Source organism: Populus alba, chromosome 8, assembly GCF_005239225.2.
Source record: "Populus alba chromosome 8, ASM523922v2, whole genome shotgun sequence".
In the NCBI taxonomy this organism is placed as follows: Eukaryota; Viridiplantae; Streptophyta; class Magnoliopsida; order Malpighiales; family Salicaceae; genus Populus; species Populus alba.
Window position 1 is genome coordinate 9300925 of NC_133291.1, and position 19673 is coordinate 9320597.

General features: G+C 33.8%; 3 protein-coding genes across 4 annotated transcripts; 1 reads left to right on the forward strand and 2 right to left on the reverse strand.

Moving 5' to 3' along the window:
• Positions 1-2940: 2940 nt before the first annotated feature.
• Positions 2941-7001, forward strand: LOC118054179 (plant UBX domain-containing protein 2). 2 transcript variants are annotated; one of them, XM_035065672.2, is made up of 3 exons: positions 2941-4142; positions 5140-5418; positions 6414-7001. In XM_035065672.2, the coding sequence occupies exons 1-3, from the start codon at positions 3213-3215 to the stop codon at positions 6627-6629; spliced, it is 1425 nt and encodes a 474-aa protein (XP_034921563.1). In that variant the 5' UTR covers positions 2941-3212; the 3' UTR covers positions 6630-7001. The 2 variants fall into 2 exon arrangements, with proteins under 2 accessions (XP_034921563.1, XP_034921556.1); XM_035065665.2 differs by having other exon boundaries at positions 2944-4142; positions 6401-7001.
• A 2299-nt stretch (positions 7002-9300) lies between these two features.
• Positions 9301-13519, reverse strand: LOC118054194 (probable peroxygenase 4). Its single transcript, XM_035065684.2, has 6 exons — positions 13349-13519; positions 13173-13271; positions 12956-13041; positions 11614-11708; positions 9795-9920; positions 9301-9689 (listed from the first exon to the last, which is right to left on the reverse strand). The coding sequence occupies exons 1-6, from the start codon at positions 13389-13391 to the stop codon at positions 9539-9541; spliced, it is 600 nt and encodes a 199-aa protein (XP_034921575.1). The 5' UTR covers positions 13392-13519; the 3' UTR covers positions 9301-9538.
• Positions 13520-14883: 1364 nt separating this feature from the next.
• On the reverse strand, positions 14884-18510 carry LOC118054203 (ubiquitin-conjugating enzyme E2 variant 1A). The gene is made up of 5 exons (XM_035065691.2): positions 18295-18510; positions 17403-17542; positions 15996-16121; positions 15797-15923; positions 14884-15303 (listed from the first exon to the last, which is right to left on the reverse strand). The coding sequence occupies exons 1-5, from the start codon at positions 18320-18322 to the stop codon at positions 15245-15247; spliced, it is 480 nt and encodes a 159-aa protein (XP_034921582.1). The 5' UTR covers positions 18323-18510; the 3' UTR covers positions 14884-15244.
• Between the last annotated feature and the right edge of the window lie 1163 nt (positions 18511-19673).

A 19673-nucleotide genomic window follows, 5' to 3' on the forward strand; every position in this document is an offset into this window, starting at 1 on the left:
TCTGTAGTATATTAGGGTAGGAGAAGAGGACACGCGTGGGTTTTCGATTTTAGTCATGCAATTGCCATGTCAAAACTCTGATTGTGAACTTGATGCAAGCTGTTGCTTGTTCTGACCAATAGCTATATTAGTCTCTTCTGATCCCTATCTCAGACAACCATCACCATACAAAAATAATGGCCAGCCAGGAAAATGATGATGAGATCCAAAGATTTTTACCTTTTCTACTCTGAACTCGTCAAATGTACACTCACAGCGACTCCGTTCCTTCTCATCGTTGGAAATATTGTTCGTTTGGCTCCGAGGCAACCTTTTCTTCACATGTGCTCTCTCGCATGGTCATCTTTGGCTTTGGAATTCGTTTTAGTTTTGTCATCGTTGCAACTTGTATCGGCTTGATGTTTCATCACTTGCAATGGTGATGGGATATGTGAATTCTTAGTGGCAGGCAGTGGCTGGGGGCTGGAGGAGCAGATCAGAAGAGGGAATTGGTACCAGTTTATAAGGAGAGGTGGTTGTGGTGGTCTTCTTGGTGCAGAGGAGTAGATTTTAAGTTAGTTTGGGTCTGTGATCGGTGGGTGTCAGAGTTTGTTTGGCAATGTGACAATTTAACTAGCATCCTGTTTAGTGACGGGTTTGTTGAAGCCGATCTTCTACTATTGTGATGTTCATAATCTCTCACTTGTCTTGAAATTCATCTCTACAAGGCCAAAATAACCCTCCAGTAGCAGATCTATCATCAGTACTCAGTATCATCAAAGCCAATTCGCATTACCCATCAAGCACAGCTCCCATGTTAGTCAATTTTGCATCCTTTCAGCCCAAATTTTACCATTTATTTGGGTGCTTCTCTTGAGTTTTGAGCCTCGGGCGATGGGTGTTGTGTGGTTAAAGCAAAGCTGCTCGAAATTATGCATTTGTGAATATCAGTAGCGACATCTGCCCATTCAAATAAGATGTTCAAGTTGTTATTCATTAAGGTTTGAAACAAGTTTTTTTTTTATATATAATTTTTTTACTAGGAATAATTTATAAAAATATTTTTTTTTTGTCTTTCATAATTATTTCTCATTTTTTTATTATTTATTTTATTTAAGATAATTTTTATTTTTTTTACAAGTTCATTCTCTGTTTTTGGAATTGAGCTTGGCAATCTTTTTTTATTTGCCTTCTATTAGGTTATTTCATTTATATAATTTGGGCTACAAAGTTTGGTTAGCCTGTCTTATTTGTTGTATTTTTATTATTAATTTTATTTTTTAATTTCTTCCATATATATTTGATTTGCTATAGAATTGGACCTCGACTTCAACTTTCTTTCCTTTGCATTATGCTGGCTTATTTGCATATTCGACATGCTTGTTTATGTTGGATCAGGTCAGGTTTTTTTCCCATTCTTTTTCCAATTTTTTTTCCATTTGTCTGGTTGAAATCTTAGTTTCGTCACTTTTTTTGTTTTGATGATCGTTCTTTTTTTGCAGGTTTCTATGATTCCCCTTTTTAAAAAAAAAAAAAAAAATTGGTCAATTAAATGTTGGTGTCATTTATTTTATTATCTGATTAGATTATATCTGTTTTTTTAACTCAGTCGGGTCTATGCATTGAGTTGTTTTTTATTTACTTTTTTAAATACATTTACGTTGCCCAAGAATCTTTTTTGTATTGATAAAAATATATTACAGACAGCGGTGTAACGCGGACCCACAAATCTAGTTTGGTCTAAATAACAAAAGATGATACATAAATAAATAAAACATTTCTCATGCCTGGGCCAAGCCCAAGTTTAAGGGCACTTGAAAGTGTGCTCGAGCATCAAAGAGTCCCCCATCCCAATGCTTGGGCCATGTCCAGGCATAAAAGGTTCCCACTCCATCCAGATATCTTCATCGCGAGTTATCTAATATATGTTGGATACACCTTAATGTATTTTGTCAAATTCCAGGATCCGTACATTTATTTTTCTATATAGATAAGAAATCACTTTTTTGGCCGCTGGTTATTTTTTATTCGCATTTCTTCTCCAATGTCACATGCAAACACAACAACCCATGACAATGCTAACTTTCCATCAATAATGCACCTTCAATACACACTGAGGTACTACACTCGTCAAAATAAGTTAAAGTAATCAAGGTCTATAAATAACTTGGTTATTATTTAAAAAAAGAAAGCCAATTTCAAGCTAATCCAGCTAATTTAAGCCAAGCTTAACAAAATACCTAAGCTAGATAATTTTAACCAAGGTATATTCTAAGTCGAGGAAATTTAAGCCAGACAAATTTATGACCTCATATCTGTTCATTCTATTTATTTTTTATGCACATTATCTTCTTCTTCTACCTTTATTAATTCAAGCATTAAAAGGTTCTATATTTCAATAAAAATCTTGTTTTTAAAAATCAGCCAAGATTACATACAAAAAAGATATCCAAGCCCATACATCTCAACCCAATACACAACCATAAAAGCTAGATTTAGTCCAGAAGTTTTTAGGATAGACATTTGTAATTACTTTCTAGACCAAGATGGGCTATGCTTGTTGATCCATGGATCATGACTACGATGCTTATGATATTGCAAATCCAAATCGAGAAGCTCGGTATGTGGTCTTGTTCGACAAATATGGGCTTTGATTAATGGAATTATTGATCAAACTGTACATAATTATCACAAAGGTGATGTGTAGAGGGGAAAAACGAACAAAAAGTTAACGAGATCTGCCCTCCTTTTGGTGCTCCAAAAATGAAAAATTCACAATTAAAATAAACTCAAAAAAAAAAAAAAAATGTTCAAGCCCCGAAAAAAGAGAGAAAAATCTTTGCTAAAACGGCAATGCTGCAGGCAGTTTTGGTAATGCATTGCCGTTTTGGTATCCCCTAGCTGACGTGGCATAACTCTGGAGATTGATTACTTAACGCGGAAACTCACTCCACCTTGTGGAACGAGGCTCTGCGCTGTAAATCAATAAACCATCGAATATTCTGAATTCTCAATCCAACGGCCAAAAACACCAAATCCCATCGCTCTTCTGACCTCATCTCCTCCTCCTCTGAGCTCCCTAAGTCGAAAGTCAACCCTTTTCCCTTTTTAAGTTTTTCTATTTCATTATACCTTGGATCTTCCAGATATCTCTTCTTTCCTTGCATCTTTATTAACAGTTCCTGGTTTCCCTGTTCGTTGATTTGGATCAACCAAATAGAAAGAAATAAAGAATGGATGACATGAAAGACAAGTTCAAGGGTTTCATGAAGAAAGTCTCTTCTTCATCTTCTCCTTCTAAATTCAAGGGCCAAGGTCGTGTCTTGGGCGGTGGTGGTTCCACTCCTTCTCAATCATCATCCGGACCTACTAATCCTCTCCATGCCCGTTATTCTCAACCTGTTAATTCAAATAATTCGAAGCCCAAGCCAAACCCATCTTCCTCACTTACTTCTTCTTCAAATTCCAAGCCTTTGCTTGAAAAAAGATCCAATCTTGATCAAAACAAACCCACTCCTGCCAACAAAACCACGAATGGCCTCGACCCATTTGACTCATTGATCACCACTAGCAAAAGATCTCAAAATGGATACTCGTTGAATGTGTTTGAGTGCCCAATTTGTGGGCAGTCGTATCAATCAGAAGAAGAGGTCTCTATACATGTAGAAACCTGTGTCAATAACAGTAATGCTAATATTGCAGTTGAAAGCAATGATCGTGTCGTTGGTGATGATAGTGCGGTAGAAGATTCTAGTGGGAGTGAATTGGAGACTTGTGTTAGTGCATACTTGTCAGGAAAGCCGCTGCAGGGATCGGTGGAGGTTGTGCTTAGACTGTTGAGGAATATTGTCAAGGAGCCTGCGAATGCAAAATTTAGGAGGATTAGAATGGCGAATCCAAAGATAAGAGAGGCAGTGACTGAGGTTGCTGGAGGGGTCGAGTTATTGGAGATTGTAGGGTTTGGATTGAAGGAGGAGGGTGGAGAAATGTGGGCCATCTTGGAGGAAGCTCCTAAAGAGGAGAGAATTGGTTTGATTAATAAGGTGATAGGATTATTAGAACCTAGGAAGGAGGAGCAGGAAGAGCCCAGGGCCGAGGCTAAGCCATCTGATGCTCCAGCTGAGACAGAGGAACAGGTTGAGCCAAAGAAGGTTGACAGGCAGGTATGATGACAGTTTTTGCTTGATAAATTATGATTTTTCCTTCTTCGTTTTTGCGTTCTTAAAATTTTTGGTATCTTTTTCTTGCTTTCGTAGAAACTCTTTGCAAGAATTCCAAAATCTTTCTGTGATAGACTTCTAGAAATTGGATTATTTATGTTTTAGTTGAACTCGAATCATTTAAACCCCAGAAGCAGAGAACTCGAATCATTTAAACCCCAGAAGCAGAGCAATACTTCGAATGAAAGCGTTGGTTCAAAACTAGTTATATAGCTGTGCATTAAAGATGACAAAAGATGTTCAACTCAGGGATGCCCTTTCTCTGGCACATTCAAGCATTATTTAGTTCATTATTATAACAGGTTCTTATGTGAAGGTTTGACTAAAGATATTTATGAAACATAAATAATGTCTATCACATGTAAGATTGATTGAACAAGCTAATTCTTATCCAACTTAGATTCGTGTGAGTTTTCTGCATTTGTTGAATCAACATGCATAAGGAATGGAAACATGTCACATGTGAGCTTAGATTTGTGGAGGATTGCTGCCTGTGACTAGGAATCTGTCAAACCCCCCATCCCACTGCCTTTTCTCGATTTCTTTACTTCAATTTGCTTCCTTTAAGAACGCATTGTCATCTAGTTTATTGGTTGCTACTTCTCCTCCAATGAGAAGGAGCATCAAGGGTTTACTGTGCCTTGGGACATGCTTTCTGGTGTTTTCCCATGGTCGCTTATCAGTAGTTTAAGATGTCATGTAATTGTAAGCTTATGAAAGTCAATGGAGGGTCTGAAATTATGATTCCTTGCCTTCCAATGGCAGCACTCTCTACTGTTTCTTCTCATTTATTGAATGTGTCCATTGGTAATGTGGTGTCTAAACTTTGTGTAGCCATATTTTATATGTATTTTCATGGGGCACCCCGCCTATGAATAATGTCTTCAAATTGTCTATGTAGTCTATACAGCATTCTAATCCATTTATTCGGTTTTGTTAGATAAGGGTCTTCTTTTCTGTCCCTGAAAATGTAGCAGCAAGAATTGAGCTGCCAGATTCATTTTACAGCCTCTCCGCTGAAGAGCTAAAAAGAGAAGCTGATATGAGGAAGAAGAAGATTGCAGAATCTCAGCTTTTGATCCCCAAGTCTTACAAAGAAAAGCAAGCAAAAGCTGGTAGGAAGAGATACAAAAGGACTATAATTCGCATCCAATTTCCTGATGGAGTGGTTCTTCAAGGTGTCTTTGCTCCTTGGGAATCAACAACTACTCTCTACAAGGTTAGTCATCTTAACTGCTTTTATCTGATTTTATAGTTGTTTCATTCATGGTTAGCAATGAAAACGACAACACTCTTTGTATCAAGAGGCAACATTTTCTTTAAGTGAGACTTCATAGTTAAACGGGAAAGGTCAATTTTTTCTTGTTAATGCCAACAGTGCTTATCGACTGGAAAATATTTATCTATAGAAACAGAAGAAGATTACAATATTCTGATTGCGCTATCCCTTTGAAAATCAGGTGATGAAACATCTCAAGAAGTTCTAATATGTATCTCTGTAATGGTCAAAAGAAATAAAAATAGTATTCTATCCAAAAACAGTTTTGTTGATGAAGTTCATTCCTGGAAATTTTTTGAATTGTGCCTCAATGAAATGCTTCAGTAATTGCATGGAAAAAAGCTCATGTTTAAAGCTCCTACTCTGCAATTTTAATGCTGCAATCATGTGAAGGATGGGATAATCCGTTCAGCTCTCCCACAATCTTTCCTGGTCTACTCTTCTGGAACTTGTGATTGGATTTATTGAATTTTGTGGTGTTTGACTTGTAATTATTTCAAGCAACCTTTTACACTGTTTCTTTTTTCTTGTTGAATTCCTTTAGCTGATAACCCTTCCTTCTCATTTTTCTTGACTATAATGATCTATCATCTGATTTTTTGAAATCTCTTTCATGCTTCCTAGCTTACTGTATTATTTCCCTTTCATTTTAAAATAATAGGTCCAATGTTTGCCCCAACTCTTTTCACAAAGTGTTCTAAATTGCCATTTGTTCATCACGATGAAACATTGTCTTCCCAAGAAAAGAGAACTTACTACTTAACATCAATTATATTTATGGTTTTCAGAAAATTTGCTTCAAACGAGCTTTATTCTTAACCAGCCACTTCTGTGCATTATGTTGCAGCTATAATTTTAGAACTAATACAGAAATCTACTTGTCTCTATTAGTTAAATATGATGTGAAGTTGTTTACTTTCAGTTTGTGAGCGCAGCACTTAAAGAACCTGGTTTGGAGTTCGAGCTGTTACATCCTGTTGCAGTCAAACGGAGGGTTATCCCTCGTACTCCTTCAGTGGGAGAGAGAGCCACTACACTTGATGCTGAAGATTTGGTTCCTTCGGCTCTCATCAAGTTCAGACCCATTGAAACTGATTCCTCTGTTTTTACAGGGCTCTGTAATGAGCTCCTTGAGATCAGTGAGCCACTGAATTGATTTAGTGTGGTGGAAGATCGCAAGTTCAATTCCTGCATCTGGTTTCAGTGTAAGCTTTAAAATCAACTCGATGGGTTGGGGCCGTGTGATAATCTTTCTTTAAAGTTTGCATCCATCCCCTTCCCCTCTCTTTCATGTATACTTGAACAGATTATACTCAGCAAGAGCTATTCTTGTACTCATTTACCATTTCCAAATAATACATTTGTTGGCCAATCTAGATTGTACACTAAGTTAGAACAGTGTATTTTTTCAGAAAGGGTATTGTTCTCTATAGGTTGTTGTTGTTGCATAAACACCGAATAACGATGCCCTTCCTTTTCTTGCCCCCCCATAAATGTTTTGCTTTATTTATGATCTTCAACAACTTTATCTCGTTCATGGCTAAGTAGCTTGAACAGGGACGTGCTCGAGATAGTTAGTAACTTAAGTTTTTACATGGAATATGATTTATATTATTTTACAGCAAGGAGCTCTCATGACATAGAAGTCTTTAAGACTAGCGGTGCAAGCTTTTCTATTTCAGTCATGTTTGATATCTTCCTTGCTAAGATATTGCCTCCATATGTTTTGGAATTAGTCCTGGGAGCATGATACAGTGCTACATAGAATGAAACAGTTTCTCCGTCGGATTCTTATTTTGTTTTATTTTATTTTATTTTTTGTCTTGTTCAAAATTTTACTTCAGTCCTAAGAATTGATACCAGAACACAAAACAGTCCCTACACTAATAATTTTGACAAATTAGTCCGTAAACTTTAGGATCCTTTTTTTCTTATATATTTCTTCCACTTGTATGCATGTATATCAAGACACCATTGTCAAATACACGGATTATGTATTTTATTTCAATCTAATACACTATAATCCATTTCCATTATAGTTTGATAGTTTAATTCTAGATATTATTAATGTATTTTCCATTTTTATAATATATTTTCTTTTCGTATGTAACAGCAATACTACAGTTATCATTCAACTTTTTTAAAATAGGAAATTTATTATGGCGAGTTGTAAAAAATATCATCCACTCATTATATGAATTATTTTTTTAACTGATAAAACATGGATGTCAAAATTTATTTTTATTTTATTTCAAATATTTTCTATGCACAAATTAATTTATTTGAAAATAGTTTTAAAATATAATTTTCAGCAGGCTTGGCCAGTAATGGATCAAAAGGAAAAAGATTTTCTAGGTCCCGTCACTAGGAAAAGAATAACAGAATATCATATGGTTTTGATTCTTTGTTAGAACGTGTTTAGGAAAGCAGCTGGCTATGTGTTTTTTAAAAATTTTGATTTTTTTAAAAAAATTATTAGTGTTTTATGTTTTTAAAATATTGGTGCTGAAAATAAATTTTAAAAACATAAAAAAATATTATTTAAATATATTCAGATAAAATACACTTAAAAAAATAATTACAGTACCAAACAAACTGTTAATTTAAAATTTAATCATACAATCATGGAATTGAAGTACATATTAATTGATACAAATATAACATTATACAAAAAAAAAAAAAACTAATTTCCTAGCGCAGGACATGAAATAGTTAGGATAAAATAAAATTATTTTTAATATATTTTTAATTAAAAACACTTTTAACAAATACTCCACAACACAATTCATCTATTTATTTCAGTTTTCTTTCTCTATTGAAAGTGAAGCACAAGAATTTCCTTTTCCAAAAGTTTTTGCATATATTTCTTTAATTTTGCTTATTTCATTGATATTTCTAATCAAACACATTCTTATCCTTGCGTAAATTTCTCATGCTTCTCTTTGCTTATTTCGATCTTCATGTATCCTTTTTAAACATTTTATTCTTTCTTTTTTTTTTAAAATTAAAATGAATATTCAAGTCAACTTATATATATTTTAATTAATCCCACAAATCCTAAAATTAACAATCATATAATTTTTTAGTGATATTAAAAGAACTTAAATTTATAATTATTAAAAAACAAATTCAAAATCTAATTTATTAAATTACCTATCGGACTTCATTCTTCTTTTTTGAGTATACATATTACATATATTCAGGTAGCTCTGCAACATTCTCTGACATTAACACTATATCAATATGTGACTTTACATAACCATTTAGAATTTCATGTGATAAGCATACCCTTCATATTTACTGGATAGAAAGCCTAGCAACAGTCTAACCATTTTCCACACGAAATTTCCTTTTTCTCAGGCGGCATTGATATTCGATCCCTGTATATATATATATATATATATATATATATATAGAGAGAGAGAGAGAGAGAGAGAGAGAGAGAGAGAGAGAGAGAGGGATCAAATATCAATGCCGCCTGAAATTTCCCTCTTTTCAGGCGGCATTGATATGCGATCCTATATATATATATATATATTCCACACAAAATTTCCTTTTTTTTTTTATATCGAGTTTATATTTACTGGATAGAAAGCCTAGCAACAGTCTAACCATCTTCGACAGACGAGGACAGCCTTAGCCAGTGTCAGCCAACCTTAGCCAAGAAAGCTTCCTATCCCATAATATCAGAGAGCTGCTGAGGGGCGTCTTGCTTCTTCCTACATAAATGTCATTGATATACAGTTGCATGCACATTCATAAGCATCCCCTTCCTAGCTAGCTATCACGGCTTTGTATCTACTGTTACTTTCTCATAAGGAATTACAGACAATATCAAACATCAAATTACACTTCGACGATCTGTGATTTACACATTACTAGAATCGAAGACCATCCTTGAAGCATGGCCAACTGGAGAAGTAGTGCCCAAACCTACCAAATATACATTCCTTTTCTTACACACCACTGCATTAATTGAAAATAAATCTTTTCCTCCCACGATTCTTTTATTTGGGTGACTAACACAATGATTCAAAGATGAAGCAAATTAATGTATCCATTACGCTCTCTTTTTGGCTGAAGTTCTTTCCTTCTCCATGTGTTCAAATAGGCTTCCATCATAGACAGCTCTAATTGTATCTTCGTGAAGCAAACCATTCTTGTCCTTGCAAATATCGTACAGGATCTTCCATTCGGTGTAGGAAGCAACCCTGGAAAAAAACAAATTAACATTTAATTACCTTTTCATATTTTGAAAGGCATGATATAATTTACTAATTACTTTTGGATTCTCAAAATTGAAATGAGAAACTAACCATCCTCTAAAGTCCTTAGGTTCTCTGTTAGCCTTGAGCATTCCCATCAGTTCGTCTGCTGTCAAGGAATTTGGATGCGAACGTGCATGTTTGCTGAAAATTTCTTCAAACTTTCCAGGCACGAACCTACAATTTTGTTACGAGAACTGACATGAATATCAAAATAAAGGAGCCAAAAAATGCTTTAGGACTATATATTAGCATGTGTTAAGCCATTGGTTGATACATGGCCTCATCGCGCTACCAAACCAAAACGTCTTATATTAGCTTTTGATTTGATAAAATAAATACCAATTTGATAACAGATTTAAGTGAACCTAAAATAATATCTTTTCCACCTACTAAGTTATGGCTCTATAACCTCCCAAAAACAAAAAACTATGCAAATAAAATAGGATAACCAGGCTTCACTTGACACATGTGCCAATCAATAGTCAATAATAAGTTAGTCTAGTCAAAGTGAAATTTCATAAACTAACATGGGTATTAATTAATAATTATAGCCAAAACTCATTGTATAATTCAACGTCTTACATATGTTAGCTTTTGATTTGATAAAATAGACACCAGCTCGATTACAGATTTTAGCGGACCTAAAACAACATCTCTTCACCATTTACTAAGCTATAGCTCTATAACCCCAACAAATAAATAAAAAACTATGCATTAAGAACTTTTCTAACGAATAAAATAGGATAACCAGGCCTTTCTTGGCACATGTATCAATTAATAATCAATAATATGTTAGTCTAATCAAAGTGAAATTCCAAAAATAAACATGGTTATTAATTAATTATGGCCAAAACTCACTACATAATTCAACATCTTATGTTAGCTTTTGATTTGATAAAATGAACAGCAACTCGATAATAGATTTTTATAGACCTAAAATAGCATCTCCTTACCACCTACTAAGCTATGGCTCTATAACCCAAAAAAAAAAAAACTATGCATTAAGAACTTTTATAACTAATAAAATAGGATAATTAGGCATCACTTGGCATAGGTGCTAATCAATAGTCAAGAATAAATTAGTCTAGCCAAAGTGAATTTCCATAAACTAACATGGGTATTAGTTAATAATTATAGCCAAAACTCATTGAATAATTCAACGTCTTATAAATGTTAGCTTTTGATTTGATAAAATGAACAGCAACTCGATAACAGATTTTAATGGACCTAAAACAACATTTCTTCATCACGTACTAAGCTATGACTCTATAACCCCGACAAAACAAAACAAAAACTATGCATTAAGAACTTTTCTAACAGATAAAATAGGATAACCAAGCTTTATTTAGCATAGGTGCCAATTAATAGTCAAGAGTAGGTTAGTCTAGCCAAAGTGAAATTCCATAAACTAATATGGGTATTAATTAATTATGGCCAAAACTCATTGCATAATTCAACATCTTATGTTAGCTTTTGATTTGATAAAATGGATAGCAACTCGATAACAGATTTTAGCAGACCTAAAACATCATCTCTTCACCATCTATTACGCTATGGTTCTATAACCAAAAAAAAAAAACTATGCATTAAGAACTTTTCTAATGAATATAATAGAATAACTAGGTCTCATTTGGCACAAGTACCAATCAATAATCAAAAATAGATTAGTCTAATCAAAATGTAATTCTATAAAGTAATATGGGTATTAATTAATTACGGCCAATCTTCATGCTATCACCATGATAAAATACGATAAGAAAATAATCCACTTTTGTCACAATGGTCAGCGGCCATGTTTCGTGGCAAGAACTAATGAATAAATTGTAGCATAAAACAAATGAGACTGCAGGAATATAATTATATATACCTTCCTTCGCTGTCATACACACCAGAATCACTCCCATGTTTGGTTCGGTGGATGTTCTTAACCTCGATAGGGAACAATAGAGATGGAAACTTCCCCTGTAATAAATGAAAATATGATGACTAATAATACATGAACAATTCCACAGATCAAAGGTGAAGTGACTGTTGTTTTTAGGCTGTCCAAGTTTTATAATGCCTTGCACATCTTCATACTTAAATCAATCATTATTAACTGGATAACTGAGCTCCAAGCATCCGATCCCAACTATGCGAGTTTGTTGCTTGTAAGCAACTAGAGATGAACAAATTTAAAAGAAAAGCAAGAAAGGAAGGGAAACCTTTGCTTGGGATCTAACAATAGCTAGCGTTTTCCCTGTGTTTCTACCAGATTCCATTAATATGCGACCCTACCTGGACGTCGCAGCTTGCATATTTGATTAACTTGTATTAACTTCAAATCTTGCTCATAACTTTATTTTATATTTATATTTATATGCTATGCTAGTATTTTGTTTCTTGTCTAGACGATGTGAACTGAACGAAATATGGAAAAGCAAAATTGAATTCGTGATAATGGAACTCGTCCATCCTCGAGGACCGATTTTTCTTTTTTCTTTTTTTTCTTAAAAGAATGCACGCGGGTTGAATTCTTTTTTGCAATGCACAGGGAAATTCTTAAATGTTTAAACGGGCCCATCTTAGCAAGAGAAAGCAAATTATTGATCATTGACTTGTAAGTCTTCCCAAAAGAAATGTCAAGACAAAAACAGTGCATGCACAGCAAAAACACGAGATATTGACAAGAACAGCCGGTAAATATAAGCAAGTAAAGCGATATATTAATCATTTGAAAAAAAAAGAAAAAATAGACACCACAGATTCCCATTCATAACCAGATTAAATGGGACAATTATCCATCCATCTTCGAGCTTTTACGGCAGCATATTTACCACTTTTGCAAGCATGTTGTTCTGAAGCCAAGAAAGTTAAGTGCATACGCAGTTATCTATCCTCTACGATCTTGGACTTCTAAAGAACAGAAAAACTAAACAGATGAAAAGATCAGTGCTGCTAGCTCATGTCAACTTCTAGTCAAGCACAAGTTCAATTGACGACACCAAAGACCAAACGAGCTGCATCTCAATCATGCACCGACACCTATGGTGATCTTATGTTATTTATTACTACTTCCCCCTTCAATTTCTCGGACGACAATTTCTCCCCACCAAGAACGAAAAAGTAGAAAATCTTATCAGCAGAAGTGAAAAAATAACCACACAAAAAAAAGGAAAGATTACTTTGGATTCGAAAGATTAATTAGAAAAGGAGCTAGAGAGAAATACAGGTCGAGTTTTCTGGCTGAGAGCGATATTGATCAGAAAGGCACTGGCAGTGGATAATAAGATACCACACCCAATTGCGCGAAAACCTGTTAACAAATCCAGGTTAAAATTAAGCCATTAGTTGGTTTTTTTCTTTTTTTCTTCTTCGACAAAAAAAGGAAGAGTGGGAAATATATTGATACAAAAGAAAAAGAAAAAGAAAAACAGGAGAGCACACCTTGAAATGTCTCCCAGGGATAAACTATGCCATCTTGATTCCTATCAAAGAAGAAAACATGCTTCTGTAGTACGTTATGATCATCTGGCACAAATTTTCCTGCATGAAAAAAATGATATCTAACTTTATCCATAAAAAAGCACAGAGCAAGAAGTATGGAAAGCAAATTCCATTACCATCTTGTTGCTTATCGATTGATGATAATGTGGAGGAAGTCATAACTATGCCAGTATGATGAAACTGTGAGAGCAATTAGAGAAAGAGATGAGAAGCGTTTATTGGGGTGGAAAGGATATATACTGTATGTGCTAAAGAAGAGAACCTAAGCCTTTGTTCTGTTCTGTTCTACTTAAAGGGAAGGAAATCGATGGCATCCATTGCAAATAACAGCATTTTGTGATGACACCGTTTGGAAACACGATGCAAACCCTTAAAAATTTAAATATATTTTTTTTATTAAAAATTATTTTTATATTAAAATATTAATATATTAATTTTGTAAATTGTTGTTGCACGAAAGGAAAGTTGTTATTGTTTATTATTGTTGACTTTTATATATATTATTGGAGAATAATGTAAATCATATTCTGGAACCTCACCTAATAGCTTAAGCTTTTGGGTTAAAATAGTTCCTTAACATGGTATCAAAGTTTTGATGACTAAACGGTCTTGAGTTTGAATCTCACTATTCCTATTTATTTGATAAAAATAAAACATGCGAGTCTGTACAAGTTTCAAGCTTGAAAGGCTTTCACTTGAGGAGGTGTGTTAGAAAATAATATAAATCATATCTTAAAATCTCATCTAACAGCTTAAGTTATTGAGTTAAGATGATTTTTTTTATTAACACACCTTCATATTTCATTTAAATCTATTAACAAAATCAATTCACATTGAGTTATCTCTTATATAGTTTCACCAAAAGCTCACGTTAGTCAAAGATCTAAGTTAAAAGGATTTAAAGAGTTATCTTCTTGCTTAGGTTTAATAGGATTGCAAGAAAATCCTCGCGTTTTTAATGTACTTTTGTATAAATGATGCCGTTTATATCAGAACACGGCTATGAAATTATTATAATAATATCTTATTTAACAATTTAAGATTTTAAGTTAAAATAATTATTTTATATGATATTAGAATTTTGTTTACTAACCAATCACAAAATTAAATCTTACTACCCTTAGTTTTTTTTCTAATTAAAATTAAATAATATCACAAACTAATTTGTATATGTGAAAATTTTAAAATAAATAGATTTTCATTTAAAAACACATTAAAATAGTAATATAAAACCAATAATAATATCTCATCTAATTATTTAAATCTTTGAATCAAGTAGATTCTTTATGTATTATTATGGTGTTTATGGAACGTGGGTGGCTCCATTAATTAACATTTGCCTTGCAAACTTCTTAAATTTATAAATTGTATAGAACAATAAGAATTGATTACAAGCAAATATCTCACTAATCTAATATCAGCTCGTGCTTTTTTTTTTGTTCTTGCTACCATTTCTTTAGACATACTACGTAACTCATTACCCAATGTCCAAAGACATGATTAACGAAAATTTGATCCGTCTCTCCTTTTCTTTTAGGAAAAAGGGGCGGACAAAGGTTAATACATTATCTTAGTTATTTAGTTAACAAATTATTTTCTATGCAAATACCCCATTCTTGAAAAAAGGATTACACAAATCTAGATATCAGTATGGATAAATAGATATAAATGGTATTTTTATAAGCAACATGCTATTATATTTTACAGAGCATCGATCAACACAGCGGACAATGGCTTTGGTTTGCGAGCATAATCTGTCTGTCCCTGATAATGTTCAATGAATGTGTGTTCAGGGAGAAACAGACAAGGCAGTCATTCGCTGACATTAGTTTTCACACAACCAAACCTCAGTGGTCAAGGAATTAATAATTCATCAGGACCCATTTATTTAGCCACCATTTGATGGAACTAAGGTTATCTGTCTCATACACAAGATTATATATTGCTGGAATTAAGCCTGCAGGAGGAATTGTGTATCTATATACAGTACTTGCTCATTACCTTCAAATGACTCAGAGAATACAACACTTTAGGACAAGCCCCTTTTGATCCAACCTTGCCTCCTCATTTCCTGCAAACACACAACTAATGATTACTGTATATTTCTTGAGAATTTTACAAAACATATGCATAAACCAAGTAATTGCATTGCAAGGAAGATGCCCATTGTTCAGTAGATCATAATTCCGCATCTTACCATCCTGACTTGGTGCCAGTGCTAATGCATGAAGTTCATATCGGGTTTCACTCCATTTAATAACTGCTAACAGATCCCAATTTAGTTGAATCATTTCAAACATTTGAGCAGTAAATCAAACTCACACCCCTGATTCACAGTACAATCATTAACTGATGTACACTTCAATTTTGTTTTTGCCTTGGTTGTGTACTGGTGGTGTCTATCTTTCACTTCCAAAACAGCACATTTCATTATTTTTAACAACTCCTTCCCTCCCCATGAAAACAAGAGTTGTTAATTTCATTAAGTTATTCTGGCTTGACTAGAAAATCAATACCAAATAGATAGGATATACCAAGAATATGAAGAAGCAAAATAGACACACCTTCAGGAGGCTGGGTGAGCTTCCTGTTTTGTGGAGCCATCATTTCTTTCTTCAACTGAGTTAATATATCCTCCATTGTACACTCCCTCTGCCAATTAGCAAGCATAGGGAAAAGACTTGGCTCGACCTGTTAATTTAGTTACCCATGAGAGCATTTTCAATCAATCAGTGTAAAATAACTAAAATTTGCATCACCTACCATTCCGCTTGCAGGATTGACACAAGCCATATTTATCCGAGTTTGGAACCTCACACTTGGAGGATTATCTGGATAATCCTTGCCACAAAACAATTTTAACTGGTAGATACGCCCTTCATGAACAGTCTGGCAAGTAGCATGAGTCAATACATTATTGTTCCTTTTGAAGAATAATATAAAGCATACATAATTACATTGAAAAATCATGTTTCATCATTCAAGGATCAAGGCAGAGATAGTATGACTATCACGCCAGGCCAACAAAGTCATAAGGTGGTCTGCTTTGCAAATCAACCTCTGCAGATGACAAGCCAGGACTGACATCAAAGCTACTTGATTTATGAGGAATTATCACATTATAGAAGATTTGACAACATATGATTTGCAGTGCCAATCTTTTATTTGTTTGTTTGTTAAATAAGTTTTCCATTGACAATCTAATGCAGAAAAAGAAATAAAAGAGAAATGATTTTAAAACTTCAAACTACAAACAAAAAGAGAACCTTGAAGATTTCACAAAAAAGTCAGAACAATATGCAAAGGCAACTGGATTGCTAATGCATTACAAAGACATTACACTTCTGATTGAGAGTGTCTGAAAGGACACCAAGGTTTAACAATGTTAAGATAAATTTTTTTAATAGGAGAGCTGAAGTAAGCAGAAGAGATTTAAAGAGATTGCAGATATATACATTAAGTTAGTCAAATAACATCTGTCATCAAAAGATAAAGGACAGTTGTGATTCTGGAGGGAAAAAATAAGTAACTGACTTGCTGTGAAGTTGAGGAAATTTTAATTGTTTCAAATGACATCCAATAATAATTTTAGAACATGACGTTCACAAATGTTTATTTTCATGAGTAGTAAAGCTTTAAATGTAGATGGGCTGATGACATGAACTGTAAGAAAGATAAATTATTCCTTGAAAATTTCGTCTTGCTCATATGGATGTTCAAATCCGAGAAAGTTGCTTTGCCAGTCAACTGCAGTCTGTATCCTATAATAGCTCATTATGACAATGAAAGAAAGTCTAATTGATAAGCAAAAAACATGTGAACTCATATACATTAAACTTTTTGATAGACAAACCCACACATATAAACACGAATATCATCTTGGAAACTTTAAATCGATATCCATATTGACAGAAAACCCTGCTTTTATGCCTCCACAGCCCACACCAGCTAAAGCATAGTTAAAGGATTAAGGCAAGAATTCTCATCCTATAAGGCGATAAACATAGACATCTCACCAATGAAATGAGCTGGCATCATGAATCGTAACCTACCACTTTGTTGCAATTTAAACCAAGCATATTATTAAAACCGGTTCATGCATTAGCAATCCAGCATGCATAAAACATGAATGAGAACATTGAAAGAGAGAATAGCACAAAAATTACATACATTGGGGGGGCCAATTACAGTTCCTGTCCATGACTGCATGTAGATATCATCAGCATCGTCCATTCCATAACTGACAGTTCCATCTCCGATCCCCTTTTCTCCTCTCTCAAGCTCCTCCAGTAGTCTGAAGTTCCTAGGCACTGAAGAGGACAGAAATATTCAGTTACAAAATAGTAATCATGTAAGCATGCATTCTAGGAATCATCAAATAGAAAAAGAAATTAAATCATGGGGCAAAAATGTGGTATTTCATCAATACTACTTTTAATTAGGAAGCTCACTTGATTTACAACACATGAGTAGGATTTTATTTTTCCACTCCAGGGACAATTTGCATCATTGCCCAAATCAGCAAAAAAATCAATTGTTTCTAGGCCTCTTAAATCTGATCTCTTTCAATTCAACCAACTCATACCATCTAACTTCTGCCATTACCCACGTATCACATCCCATTTTAAAAGTACCCCCTAAAGGTAAAACCAAAGAGTTGGAAAATAGCCTTCCAAGGCAAAAAAAATTAAAAAAAAAATTACTTCAAGATAATTTCTTTATGCTCGAGTACAAGATATAGATGCTGTAAAGAAAACCATCTAACCAAAACAATAAATTCCAAACCATTCCAACACAGCCAATCAGGGAAAAAAAAAGGTCTAAGAGAAACGGATCGTCCTGAATTTCAACTCAAAAACAGATTATCCTCAATGATAACTCGAAAACCCTAACCAATTGTAAACCTCGGAGCAAAACTCCAACTCAAAGACACCACAGATACTGCAAAGTGCAAAGAAACACAGAATGCTAACCTCGTGAAAAAATACAAGAAGAAGAAAAATTACTACTACAAAATCTAACAAGGAAAGTTAGGTTTTTTTCCTTGAAAGGGTAATCTTACCAACAACACTCGATCCTTCAGAACCCATTGATATTGAATGTTAAATTCAGTGAAAGGAGGTATGATTTCTCTTTATTAATAATTATATACTGTAGATTCAAAGACCAGAAAAAGGAAAAGAAAAATGGAAGAGATGAGAGGTTAGAAAAGAAAAGAGGGAAAGTAATGTATCTGAGTCCGACAACAGTGTCCCAAATCTCAAGTCGAACAGATCAGTCCACTTGTGTAGTACTTGTTCTTTTTATTACGTTGTACTTTCTCGGATTCACAGTGTCTAAAATTTGCTGGCCGAGTGAAGTGGTTTCTGTGAGTGAGTTTTAATATATATATTTTTTATTAAAATTTAATTTTTTAAATATTTTTAAATTATTTTAATAGGTTAATATTAAAAAATAAAAAATATTATTTTAATATCTTTTCTAAAAAAATAAATACTTTATAAAATAACCTCACCACACTTAAATTATGGGCCCCATACACTCGAGAGAATACATGTCGTTTAACAAAACTAATTGTTCCACGTGGTTCATCCTTTTGTAATTATATAGATATTTTTGAGAGATTGAAAAGTAGATTAGATAAGATATAAAATTTTGATGATCAAAGAAGACAAATTCGAAAGAAAAAAAACTAATAAAATGAGGATGATCATTAATCATTTTTTTATATTATAAAAACTAATTAATTAGTTTTAATATATTACAGGGAAGTTGTGTGCTCATCAAATGTATTTATTTCTTAAAAACACTATGATTAAAAAAAGGCTGAAAAAATAAACAACCCAAACTGGGTAAACACAAGTCCATAGAGAGAAACTAGCTAACTTAAGACGTGGAACTCTAGTAAGGCAAAATTGTAGATCAGTACAGCACAATAAGGTCTTGCATCACCAGTAACAATAATACAATAAGAATTTGCTTGGCAATCTAGATTCCAATTGTTTTTCCACCATAAAATGTGCTCCCAAGAAACAGCGACAACTCCAGATCATACAGGCTCCATCGCAGGGAGCGAGCGAGGAAGGAGAAAGGCTCTTCAGTTAAGCCACACAAACCACTAGCTTTCAAATTTTACAATCATCGATCCTTGATGAAAGCCTAAATTGGTATTTCTCTTTATTTTTCCAGAAAAAAAAAAAAAAAAAACCATGGAAAGTAGAAGAGGAGGTAGAAGAATACAGCACCACCAGGCCACCCACTAGGAAACTTAAATCACCACTTCAACTCCAAACCATCACACAAACTTACCCAACAATTTGGCACTCCAAAATAAAACTGTTTCACCAGATCAGCCCCATCTATTATAGAAAGCTACCAATATAAAATATGAGGTTAATTACGGTTGTCCTCATAAAACTCGCACCGATCAGGTGGACTTTA

What these genes read in the sequence shown, in the direction of transcription:
- LOC118054179 (XM_035065665.2), top strand. Translation starts at nt 3,213, where the DNA reads ATGGATGACATGAAAGACAAGTTCAAGGGTTTCATGAAGAAAGTCTCT. An exon ending in CAAAGAAGGTTGACAGGCAG is followed by an intron (nt 4,143 to 5,139) that starts GTATGATGACAG and finishes CGGTTTTGTTAG; the next exon opens with ATAAGGGTCTTCTTTTCTGT. An exon ending in CAACAACTACTCTCTACAAG is followed by an intron (nt 5,419 to 6,400) that starts GTTAGTCATCTT and finishes GTTTACTTTCAG; the next exon opens with TTTGTGAGCGCAGCACTTAA.
- LOC118054194 (XM_035065684.2), bottom strand. Translation starts at nt 13,391, where the DNA reads ATGACTTCCTCCACATTATCATCAATCGATAAGCAACAAGATG. An exon ending in TCAGCCAGAAAACTCGACCT is followed by an intron (nt 11,709 to 12,955) that starts GTATTTCTCTCT and finishes CATTTATTACAG; the next exon opens with GGGAAGTTTCCATCTCTATT. An exon ending in CCTAAGGACTTTAGAGGATG is followed by an intron (nt 9,690 to 9,794) that starts GTTAGTTTCTCA and finishes GTTTTTTTCCAG; the next exon opens with GGTTGCTTCCTACACCGAAT.
- LOC118054203 (XM_035065691.2), bottom strand. Translation starts at nt 18,322, where the DNA reads ATGGGTTCTGAAGGATCGAGTGTTGTTG. An exon ending in TGAAGGATCGAGTGTTGTTG is followed by an intron (nt 17,543 to 18,294) that starts GTAAGATTACCC and finishes TGTCCTCTTCAG; the next exon opens with TGCCTAGGAACTTCAGACTA. An exon ending in GCTCACCCAGCCTCCTGAAG is followed by an intron (nt 15,304 to 15,796) that starts GTGTGTCTATTT and finishes GTGTGTTTGCAG; the next exon opens with GAAATGAGGAGGCAAGGTTG.